At 52.3% G+C, this 11,437-nt stretch overlaps 2 protein-coding genes across 8 annotated transcripts in view; both read right to left on the bottom strand.

The window, feature by feature from the left end:
• Positions 1 to 850: 850 nt before the first annotated feature.
• On the bottom strand, positions 851 to 2,644 carry FITM1 (fat storage inducing transmembrane protein 1). The gene is made up of 2 exons (XM_007447870.1): positions 1,886 to 2,644; positions 851 to 1,490 (listed from the first exon to the last, which is right to left on the bottom strand). Exons 1-2 carry the CDS (start codon positions 2,149 to 2,151, stop codon positions 878 to 880), a joined length of 879 nt encoding a protein of 292 aa, XP_007447932.1. The 5' UTR covers positions 2,152 to 2,644; the 3' UTR covers positions 851 to 877.
• A 2,314-nt stretch (positions 2,645 to 4,958) lies between these two features.
• DCAF11 (DDB1 and CUL4 associated factor 11) overlaps positions 4,959 to 11,437 on the bottom strand; it is an 8,107-nt gene continuing 1,628 nt past the window's right edge. For 4 of the 7 annotated variants that reach the window (XM_007447864.1, XM_007447865.1, XM_007447863.1 and 1 more), the window contains exons 3-15: positions 10,904 to 11,031; positions 10,544 to 10,671; positions 10,205 to 10,269; positions 9,792 to 9,892; positions 9,415 to 9,561; positions 9,148 to 9,202; positions 8,724 to 8,792; positions 8,305 to 8,362; positions 8,033 to 8,218; positions 7,422 to 7,575; positions 6,862 to 7,014; positions 5,905 to 6,011; positions 4,959 to 5,807 (exon numbers count right to left, since the gene is read on the bottom strand). In XM_007447864.1, the coding sequence (XP_007447926.1) occupies positions 5,673 to 5,807; positions 5,905 to 6,011; positions 6,862 to 7,014; positions 7,422 to 7,575; positions 8,033 to 8,218; positions 8,305 to 8,362; positions 8,724 to 8,792; positions 9,148 to 9,202; positions 9,415 to 9,561; positions 9,792 to 9,892; positions 10,205 to 10,269; positions 10,544 to 10,671; positions 10,904 to 11,031 (1,486 nt within the window). In that variant the 3' untranslated portion in view covers positions 4,959 to 5,672. The remainder of the gene's footprint in view (positions 5,808 to 5,904; positions 6,012 to 6,861; positions 7,015 to 7,421; positions 7,576 to 8,032; positions 8,219 to 8,304; positions 8,363 to 8,723; positions 8,793 to 9,147; positions 9,203 to 9,414; positions 9,562 to 9,791; positions 9,893 to 10,204; positions 10,270 to 10,543; positions 10,672 to 10,903; positions 11,032 to 11,437) is intronic. The other 3 variants (XM_007447869.1, XM_007447866.1, XM_007447868.1) reach the window with 2 other exon arrangements.

The raw sequence follows: 11,437 nt of genomic DNA, 5'->3' as shown, positions 1-11,437 counted from the left end.
AAAAAAAAAAAAAAAAAAAAAAAAAAAAAAAATGTAAAACCATTTCTTAGCTCTCAGGCCATTCAAACACTGGCCACAGGAGGGCTGTTGTTTGCTGATCCCTGACTTAGAACGCAGACAACAGACCCATACTGCCTGGGTTAATAATTCTGGCTCCGATATTGTGAAAAAGTTACTTAAGCTCTGTGCCTCCATTTTCGCAAGTGTACAATGGGAACGCTACCAGCCCTAGCTCATAGTGTTGTTGTGAGGGCTAAATATGCGTGAATTTATAGACACTTAGAATGGTGCCCAACACACAGTAAGCACAAGTGTTTGCTATTATTATTTGTGAGTTTATCATCAGGCAGTAACCCATGGGCCCCCAAACAGCAGAAACCTTGTCTTTCTTATTCACATGGCAAGGAACTATGCTTGGCTTAATGAACATCTTTTAAGTAAATGAGCACATATAGACCCTCTACGGGAAGACAGGGTAGGAAGCGACTGTGAGTAGGGTGCCCAGATAGGCAGGCTCCTGAGGATGGCAGAGGGGGATTCAGTTCTGGAGGCAGGGAAAACAAATCAACCAGGCTGGAGATGGAGCATCTGCTCAGTGGGAATGCCACCCATACCTAAGGGCACTGCTACCCGACCTGGCAGTGCCAGTCCTTGACATCAGAGCCCCAAAGAGCTTGATGTCTGCAGGAACTAGGAGACTGAAAGAACAGGAGGGATAGCGATCAAGCACAAGGGCATTCAAGGTCAGCGACAGCAAGGTCTGGCTGAGGAAACCTGGCGACCATCACACTCTCTTCTTACCCTTCCCACCCTTTGCAGGTCCGCCAGCCCAATGATGAGCGGAGCCAGAGCCAGGCCTAAAGTGCCTTTATTTCTTTCAGTTATGCTTGTGGCTGGAGTGAGGGTGAGGGAAGAGCCCATGGCCCGGGATCCCCGGAGACCAGGGCTGATGATACCAGCTGCCGTAGGTGAGGTACCAGGCAAAGGTCCCCACCGCGGCGCCCACCACCTTGTGAGTATATTGGTGGAAATAGATGACGGTGCAGAGCAGCAAGAAGTTCCAGAGGCCCAGCAGCAGCACGTTGAGCAGGAAGACAAGGCGCAGGGGTGCGCCGGCGGGCAGCCCGTGGGCCAGGTACTTGGCGAACACTGCTGCTTCCTCGGCCATGAGCAGGCAGCAGAAGGTGAGCAGGAAGGTGTGGGAGGAGACGGTGTAGCCCCGCCACTGGTGGCCAGCCGCCAGGCAGCTGCGGCGGTCCGGCAGCTCGCGGAGCAGCAGGCCCTGGGGCAGAGGCTCGAAGCAGGAGCCTGTCAGGTCCTCGATGAGCAGGAAGGCCCGGCCAGCACCCCGCCACACAGCTGCCCCAACCACCAAGCGGCTCAGGTGCCGGGCAGTCACTGCCACTCGCCGTGTAGCCAGGAACACCACCAGCAACACGAAGCCCCCCAGGAAGGTGCACGTCCAGCCCCATGCTGAATTCACAAACTTTCTGTGGCAGAGAAGAGGGAGGGCTGCTGAGACCCCCTCAGCCCCATCTCCCCACCCTGCTCTACGTTCCCATCACGGCCCTGCCTCCGGTCGCATCTGTCGTTCCTGGTTCTCTGTTTCCTGGCCCCCCCCCCCCTTCCCCCCCCCCGCCCCCCCCCCCGTGCACTTGAACTTGGCCATCTCCTTAGCGGCCCATTCAGCCTTCTAGGGCCCATGTTTCCTCTTCCGCGCTGCTCCTGTACCCCCGTGACTCTGTTCCCCTCCCCCTCTGACCTTCGCCTCAAGCTCCTTGCCTATTTTTAGTGTCCTTGACTGGCAAGAGCACAGAAACCTGGAGGAGGGAGCTGGGGTCCCAGAGCCCAGGCAGCCAGCGCGAACGGCCTCGAGTGGACTCACATGTTGAAGAAGTTGCCATGGCTGGCAAAGATGGTCCGAGGGTTGACATGGAACTGCAGAAGGGGCCCGAAGATGACCACTGCTGCCAGCCAGGCATGGTAGAGGCGCCGTAAGCAGGGGCTGCCCAGGAGGTGGGCAGCCTGTTCGCTTCCAAAGTAGAGCAAAGCAGAGGCCACCCAGAGCAGCACCCTGACCAAGCAGCCCAGCAGTGCCCAGGTCTGGGCCCCGGCCCCCCGCCCTGCCCCCACCGCCGGCCCCCGCTCCATGTTCCCTCCCCTCCCCACTAACCGCTTGCTCTGCTGGGCAGCTGAGGAGGGGCTGATGGGGCTCCCCCTGGACAAGGACAGACAGTGACAGGTGTGGCAGACACTGGGCAGAGCCCTGTTGGCAGCTGGCAGGCGGGGGAGAGGGGCGGGGGGCAGTAAGGGGCTGGGGCGGAGGGCTGCCACGTCAGCAGTGTTCTCGCCTTGGGTGTGTGTCCTGACAGCAGCCTGTGTCCTTCCCTGTTAGTGCTGTGCCTCCTTGACCCTCTAGGCTGGAACCATGTCCTAGTTCATGTTTCAGGGCCACGACCGAAACATGGGATGTTTTTGGCCACAGCCTGTTTGGGTCTGCCTGTCTCTGTTTGGTCAGCCAAAGTCACCCCCACCCCGCCCAGGTCGGACTCGCAGAGCCCTGAAGATCAGGTTCACTCCCAGGTGATAGTGGGTGGTGGAGACCCTAGAAGGAAGATCCCCAGCCTGGAGTCCATCAAATCCTAAGGTTGTGTCCCCCAACCAGTTACCCTGGGACTTGGCCTCCCAGCCTTACCACTGAGGCTGGACCCATAGGGCGGTGAGCAACCCACCCAAGGGAAGTCCCTGATATTCAGTAACTGTTTTGAGATCCCTTTTTGTCTTCCTTCCTCATTCCTCAAAACTGGTGGTGGGATCTCAGAGCACAGTGGAGGCCCGTAAAGTAGTGAAAGGAATGAGCAAGAAAGGGCACCTGGGTTCTGGCCCAACTCTGTGACTTCGAGAAAATCAACTAACCATCCTTGGTCCTCAGTGCCATCATCTGCAAACTGACCGAGATGGATTAACCAATCAGGATCCTTGCAGATCCTACAGCCCACACCTTGACATAGTCTGTGCTCAGGGATCCTATACCTGAAGACCTACAGAAGCACTCACACATTTTTAAGTTGACACAAAATTTTACATTGTAATTTTAAATAGTTGCAAAGGACATAATTTCCAGTGTATCATATATGTTGACATTTCAAAAATAAAGCTATCGTTATCACTCTTTTAAATATATCCAATGGAATCTAAACACTACAGTGATTATATACCTCACGGTTTTTCATTTAAAAACATGTGACAAGATCTTAAGAGTCAGAAATAACATTTCCATTCTTTCCCCACAGAAATTATCCTAATGTTTTTATGCCTAAAAGTCTTTCATTGATCACACTTCTCTGCCAAAAGTAGATTATTTGAAACAATTTTTACACATTTCCTGTAATCTCAAGGTTAAACTTTTTCTGTATTGAATTTCCTAGTTTTTACTAGTACAAATTTCAAAATTGTTAGTAGTACAAAATGTATTATTTGTACAACAAACATTCCACACAGTTTGATAATTAATAATAAACTAAAATTGTATTGGAAATGCATTTTTTTTCAAGTGGAATTTATAAAGTTTTCTTTTTTAAAATATTTATTTATTTATTTTTGGCTGCATTGGGTCTTTGTTGCTGTGCGCGGGCTTTTCTCTAGTAGTGGTGAGCGGGGGCTACTCTTCGTTGTGGTGCGCGGGCTTCTCATTGCGGTGGCTTCTCTTGTTGCGGAGCATGGGCTCTAGGTGCACGGGCTTCAGTAGTTGTGGCATGCGGGCTCAGCAGTTGTGGCTCGCGGGCTCTAGAGCACAAGCTCAGTACTTGCAGCGCATGGGCTTAGTTGCTCCACGGCATGTGGGATCTTCCTGGACCAGGGCTCAAAGCTGTGTCCCCTGCATTGGCAGGCGGATTCTTAACCACTGTGCCACCAGGGAAGCCCGGAAATGCATTTCTTAATGAGAAGAATAGATGGCCCTTGGGGCCTTGACAAAATGAGGCTTTGAGGACACTAATAATTTTAATTGGCCTCTACCTTTGGCATCCTGGAGGTAAAACAGTTCTGGGTGAGACGGGTTGGCATCTCTGGGTGAAGAGGCAGAGGGGGGAAAGAAAAGGGCTGGTGGGAAAGGAGATCTGCATGACAGTTTCATGCAAGCGGATCAACTGGAGGAAAGAGAGCATATGGAGGCCAAGCATCTGGACAATTTCTTTTATTTTAAAAAATTTATTTATTTATGTATTTATTTAGGCCACACCGCAAGGTATGTGGGATCTTAGTTCCCCTACCACGGATCGAACCCGTGCCTCCTGCAGTGGAAGCTCAGAGTCCTAACCACTGGACCGCCAGGGAAGTCCCTTTACTCTTTTGAAACTACCTGCTTTGCTGCTGAATAGGTACATCTTTTAACCCCTTGCTGTGTCTTTAAGACCCCCCGGAGGTGTGCATCCAGGTTCCTTAGAGATAATGGGGAAGATCAATCAGAGCTGCTCCCCTACTGACCATACCATGGGTCTGCCCTGGGGCATGGTGCCTGACCTCTGCACACCTCCATTTCCTCACCTGTAAAAAAGGGTGGCTGTGAGGTGGATAAGGTTCTAAGTGTGAAGTGCCCAGACAGGACCTGGCGTCAGTGCCCGCCAGGTGCTCTCTGGCTCTGGGCTACTTCCTTCCGTAGACTGGACCAGCTCCAGGGCAGAGCTGATGTGGGTGTTCCAGGTTCTCATCTAAAATGTGTTTATTTCCTGTTACCTCGATTTCTCCTTGCTGGGCAGTTTCTGAGGCTGGTGAGGGACGCCCTGTTGCAAAGCTCAGTTAACTAATGATTTTGGTATTTCCATTCATCTTGGGGCATCAAAGCAGTGTTTTCTCCCACAGAGGAGCACATCTGAAGGCTCTGTTGAAACTGTTTTCTTGAAGTGAGAGGATAAAAGATCTCAGACAGGAAAAAGAGAGAGACAGACGGACACTAAGCTAGGTTCCCACAGAGAGTTTATTGAGGGAGCCAAAGCCAGTGAGAGGACGAAGGAGTCCTACATTAACATCCCTCCTCGAAGCCGCTGGCCTCCTGCACGAGGGAACACTCGTGGAGGGGAGGGCCCGCCCTGTGTGGGGTCACACAGAGCCTGTCACACCACAGCCTGCCTACCCCAAAGACCCAGACACGTTAGACAGAAGACGTAATTCCCAGCCAGGGAGGGTGCTGAGGACACACCTTACCCATTCCCCCCTCCCCTGAGGGGCTAGAGCTCTAGCCATTAGGAACTCTGGAAGAAAGGCAAGGACGCCTGGCCCTGATTGACCAGTTTAGTCCTCAGCGCGGAAGGCCTGGGCAATGGGCCTGGTTCAGTTCAGACTTGGCCCCAGGCATCTACTCTAGGAGCTAAGATTTAACATCCAAACAAGATTAAAAACACTCAGGACGTTACTCCTGCTGACCAGATAATGGCAGTCCTGCCAGACCCTGACCAGAGACAGAGACCCAAGTTGATGGGTGTGAGCATGTGAGAAAACCACTCTGCCCCAAGGGGAGGATCTCCCTCCCGGGGCTTAGCTAGAGGGCCGAAGCCTGGGCTTCTGTTTCTCCCCACCCAATGCCACTGATTCCCCAAAGATCCCCCAGAAGGGAGAAAGGGAGGAGGCGGAGAGATGTCAAAAGGCTCACCCATGAATGGGGCTGGAAGTCAGATCTACTGGGGCGAGGAAAAGGCTGTAGAGGGGTGGGACATTGGGGCAGGGGTGCTCGGGTGTTCCTCAGACTCTGGCATGTCATCCTGGAAGTACTCAGCCTGGCGGTACTGCCACAGACGCAGGTTCCCGTCCCACTGCGGGGCAGAAGGTGGCAAGTAGTCAGGAGGCACTGCTCCCTCCTGGGTCCAAGTCCCAGACACACACTGGCCCCCCTAACCACAGCATCCTCACCGAACTGCTGACAATCTTCTCCTCGAAGGGGTGCCAGCTGACATCACGCACACAGGCCTTGTGGTTGGTCAGCTTCTTCACGATGTGGCCACTGAGGAGGTCGTATACTGTCCAGGAAAGGCCAGAGTGGAGAGGGGCCGCCAGAAGACCTTCGAGCCACCCCTCATCTCTCTCTGAGCAGCACCACTTACCTGCCTCTCAGGCAACTTCCCATTTTCCCAGGGGAGCAAAGCCCATGCCCGAGGATGGTGTTAGTTTCTTTTCCCTACCTCAGGTTGAGGGTATGGTCTAGCAGAGCTTGGGTATCTCTGGCCCTTAGCTAAATGTCACAGGGTCTACAGTTAAGAAAATGAAATGTGGCTTTAAAGTAGCCATTTTCTTAAAAGCCCACAAGATATGGAAGACACCACAAAAGTGAACAATGGGCTGTCTCCACAGACATGTGAACGTGCTATTCCTTTTCTGGACGTGGGTGCACCTTTCTCTCTCCCTGGATAGGCCTCCATCTCAGGGCCTCCCTAGGTTTGGCACTGTCTTAGGCTCCTGTGACTGTGTGTTTGTGACTGTGTGTTTCTTTTCGTGCATTCCTCCTACTTCAGTGGCTGTACATCTTTTACTACTTGCTGCTGTCTTTTTGTGTCATTCTTTTTGTCTCTGTTCCCTCCTACCTTTCATCTGCAATCTCTTCCCTTGACTGGCTGAAAAACAGAACTGAGTATATTTTTGGCAATCTAGTATATTTACTGACTAGAATTCTGTGTCCCTTTTCTTAATTTAAAATGCTGATGAATAGAATGTTTTCTCTTTCTCCGTTTAAGCCTCCCTGCTCCAGGCTAAATGAAATTTCACTTGTAATTGTCACTGGGCTTCTTAAGGTAGTCACTGGTGGTTACAGGTAGAATGCCAGGGGGACACAGCTGCCCTTCCCAAGGCCCCCTGTTCAGACACAGTCCTTACCGACCACTTTGCCAGTGGAGCAGCCACTGTAGATGAATTGCTGGCCGGTGCTATGGGTGGGGGAGAATCGGCAGCGGATGAGGGTATGCAGCACCCCATGGCCCCGGTAGGTCATCAAGGAGCTGTCCCCTGGGAGCTTCAGCTTCCGCCAGGCTGGGGAGGGATGCAGGGTGAGCCCTGGGTTAGGGAGTCTGGATTCCCCTGTATCACTGGTCCTCAGCAAAGACTGATGCTCAAAGACAATTGCCTTTCCAATTCCCAACTGGTGGCTCTTTCCCCATCTAACGGTCAGCTGATACACACCAATATGGCTCTGCTGATGGTCAAGACACTGAAATACTTTTGCATTCGTAGATTTGGAGGGATCCCCAGCCCCTATACTGAGAACCCCTGGCTCTCCCATGGTTCAGCAAACAAAGAGTTAATGCCTGGCAAGGGGGAGGGCTCCAGGCTTTGGCCCATCCACGGTGCCCATGCCAGGCCCTGCCAGGGGTTAAATGTTTTAGCTATCACCCCCGACCCTTCACTCTCCAGATCTCGGGTTCTACATCCGCTCTCACCTTTTTTGGGCACCTGCTGCCAGCGGTAGTCCCAGTTTTGCTGTGTGGCAGCCTGGCGAGAGGCTTCCATGCCTTCCCGGCTAGAAAAGCGTCGGATATCCCAGAGCTTGATGGTCTGGTCTTTGGAGTTTGAGATGAGATACCGGGCATCTCCCTACGAATCCCAAGATGGATAATGAAGCATCGGAGCTTGCAGATGTCAGTGTCTGTCAGTCCAGCTCCCCCTCCCCAGCTCAGGAGTATGAACCCTGGTCCTTTAACTTTGGTTGCCTCTTTCTTCATCCAGGTGGGCCTCACCATTGGTTTCCTACCACAGACCCCACACCCTGGCTCGGTTTCCCCTTCTTTGCCTAGGGCGCTGGCTGGGCTCCTGTTCTATACTGGGTCAGATCGTCTTCTACTCTTCTTGTACGGAAAGCCCTGCTCCTTGTGGAATGGTGGGTACCGATGGACCTCACGTCTCGTGGCTTAAGCCTCTTCCATAAACTCCAGCTCTTGCAAACCTTGGCTAATGAGGAGCATGGCGAGTTCCCACACCCGTCCACTCTGACACCCTCCTGGACAACTACAACCTCAGTCGCCTGGCTGTGCAGTCCTGACTCTACGCCCACCTTGCTGTCAATGAAGGTGATGCCATCTTGATGTCCAGCCAGCGCACCCACGGGCTTGGGGTCATCTTCCCGCATGGTGCGTCGATCCCACACTTTGCAGATGGCATCGTCACCCCCGGAGAACAGGATTTGGGAGCTGATGTCAGCAAAGGCCACTGCATTCACATCATCCTCATGGGACTCAATCTAGGGGAGAAGGGGGCCGGGTCTTTCTAGGTCTTCCAATCGGCCAAGGACCAGGAGGCAGAGGCTTCAAGTCTCGGGAGCAATACCTGAAGGGTACGTCGGTTCTGTTCTCGATCAAAGACGTACAAGCAGCCATCATTGGCCCTGAAAGGGAAGGGAAAAAGAGGGTTCTGGAGCCAGGACCGAGAGGACCCATGCTACGTGTGCTCTGGAGAGACTGTTGTCTCGAAGTCCTGCTGAGGGGAGAGCCCTTCTCTCTTCTTATACAGGAGGTGGGAGAAGAGTTAGCTGTGTTTGCAAGGAGGTTTGAGACCTCCCATCTCATGCTGCGGAAATGGTGAGTGAGAAGTGAAGCAACTCATAAACCTTGGCCCCGGAGAAGGCCTGGTTGTTCTCCACAACTGCCTGGGTACAGGTGTCCAGTGCAGTCTCTGTAACGGCAGAGCTGGTCTCTGGGAGAACTCCTATCTCATTAAATGACAGAGGCATCCCCACAAACACTCACCCTCCTAGCACTTCTCGCCCATCTGAGGAGACAGCGATGGAGAAGACGGCAAAGCGACGCTCATCTGGCCTGAAAAGAGCAAAGGAGGAGCTGCGTTAAGTGGACTTCCCTTTAGGCCTGGTTAATCTATACAGAATCTGATGAGGGCCGTGGGGCACACTGCTGAGAGAAAAAGAAGTTGTGCCAGCACGTGCCAGAACGTGGAGCACCTCAGTGAGAAGCCGGGAAGAATCCTGCAGCCATCTATTTTACTCTGGTCCTCTGGCTGACAGGCTGGGTGGTCCCCTCCCAGGAATCCACAAAGAGAAACTTGCAACCAGTGTACTTTTCCCTCTAAGCAGGAGTTCCAGTTCAAGAGGTTTGCTCCTGGAGAGCCTTCCTTGAGAAGTTTCTGATGAGTCTAACCAGGAAAGGAAGCCAGTACCTTAGATCCAGGGCAGTATGTGTGTCTCCCTCCCCGTAGATGTTGCAGATATGAACTAAGAGAAGCAAGAGAAACAAGAATCTTTCAGGGCTGAGGTTAGGAGGGTGGAAGTGAAGCTAGGGAGGAGATGGAACAAAAGGGAAGGATGTTGGACCCTGGGAGTGATCTGCCCAGGAGGAGGCATGGAGTCATGGCATGGAGGAGATGGGCATTTGGAGACCTCAGGTCCCAGGCTGAAGAGATGATGGTGGTCTGGGGCACACTCACTGTAATCAGACCAGCTGGAGTAAAGGAAATGGTTCCCGTCAGGGGTGAAGGCCACATCCAAGACGCTCCAGCCTACATCCCGGGCCTTGATGCTCTTGAATTTATGAAAGCGGCCATACCGGCAGTCATACAGTCGGATTGTCTGGTCTGTGTGAGTGGGGATCAGGCAGAATTAGGGAACACCCTCCTGGAATCCTCCCTAGATCAGACCTCTCTCACTCACCACTGATCTGTGGAATCTTCCCTTGATCATGGGACATGTTCTAGCTAAGCATCCCTAAGCTAGGGTCTGAGCTCCCTGGGTCTGGGGCTTTCTAGGCTCAGTCAGGAAGAACGTCTGTCGTTCTAGGGCAGTTGGTAGGACTAGGGTCTGGTACCTTGGCAAGCAGACATGAAGATTTGACCATCTTTGCTGTAGATGCCACAGAAAGCCTTCTGAGAGTAGGTATCAGTGAAGCCCAGATCATTGGGCAAGAAGCTGGGAAGCAGAGGGAAAGTGAGGGTAAGGGGAGCTCAGGATGGGGAATGTCCCAGTTTGCAGAATCCTAACAGAGCTGGATGTGAGTACAAGGGCATTCTTCCCTTTGGCTTTGGGTATAAGCCCCTTTCTTTGAATCATTCTATCATCCTCTCAATTGCTATACTTTTCCACTTGGCTCACTCTCAAAGCCTCAACCCCACATAACCTAAACTTAATATCCCTGAGGATCCTTTAACACTGATCCCTTCACAGTTTAGGAAATAAGACCTATCTGGCCCTTGGAACCTCTCCACCAAGCCCCATACTCACTGAGACATCATTCGAGACCGTTCTCCAAGGGAGAAGCTTCCCTGGTGGCAGAGGCCCCGTTCTCTCTAAAGGAAGGGATTGGGGAATATTGCTAGCAGAAACAGAGGGCCACTTCAGACACACCAACCCCCGTCCTCCAAAAATATTGCTCTTGCTACAGAAACGAACCCCCCACACAGTAGTATGTCCCACCAAACTCCAGCTCAGGCTGGCTAAGAGCTCTCCAGCTCCAGCACTTGAGGCATCCTTGGGAAGATTACTTCCCTCTTCTCTGGGATTGTAGCTTCTGGCTGCATTGATAGGCCTGCTGCCAGGCTGGCTGGAAGTAGAGAGGCCTACCTGGTGCAGCATTTGAGGAAAGCTGTGCTCCCGGGCTGCCCGCCTAAGCCCCAGCCGCCCTGTGGCCAATTCCACTTGTGTCTTGATCTCATTGCCTTCCAGTTCCCGGGTGTCAGGGGTTGCATCCACTGTGAGTACCAAACAGAAGTTTCATCCTAGGTCTTTTCCAGCCTCAGAGGACAGTTAGCAGAGCTGTGCTCAGTCTACTCAATGTGACTGAATATACTGGGGCTGCAAAGACTCCCTCATTCCCTGAATTATCTCATCTTTTTCTTTCAATTTTTGCCGAAGTTAGTTTTTAAAAAAGGCTTTCTAATGGAAGTCCTCTGATATTAGGTCTCAGTCTGCCTTTCGTCTTACCGGGTGGGTTGTATCGGTCTCCAAGACGACCATCCCAGGCACTGTCATGCTCTTCCTCCGAGTCCGAGAGGGCCTGGATGAGCTGTAAATTTGCTGCACCTCCTCCCTGCACCAACCTCACTTGGCCTCTGTGGAGAGACCCCCCATGATAAAGGGGAGGATCCCTTCCCCAAATCAACCAAACTCAGAGTCAATAGCTATGTAGTTCTTAGACCACCTTGTCCTCAAACCCTCATACTGTCCCCATTTTGAGGTCTGAGGCTGACTAGACCTTGGCTGTTATTCTGTCTCCTATAAGACACACTGGGAAACTAACTCTCACTCTTATAGCAGGAGTAGAAAACCCCAACATTGCATGGATGTTGACAGATCTACTAAATTGACTTCCCAGAGAGCTAAAAATTCTGAGAGCATTTCCTTCTGAGCCTCTGCCCAAGGAGTCCAGCATAGAACGTGGTTTTCTGAAGGGATTCCCAAGCTCGTCTTCTCCCCAGGGAGCCATAGCTAAGAACCAAAGCCAGCTGCACCGCTTTC

The sequence above is a fragment of the Lipotes vexillifer genome, unplaced genomic scaffold, assembly GCF_000442215.2.
Source record: "Lipotes vexillifer unplaced genomic scaffold, Lipotes_vexillifer_v1.1 scaffold558, whole genome shotgun sequence".
Taxonomy (NCBI): Eukaryota; Metazoa; Chordata; class Mammalia; order Artiodactyla; family Lipotidae; genus Lipotes; species Lipotes vexillifer.
Note: the sequence above shows the minus strand (reverse complement) of the source record. Positions and strands in the feature narration are given on the sequence as shown.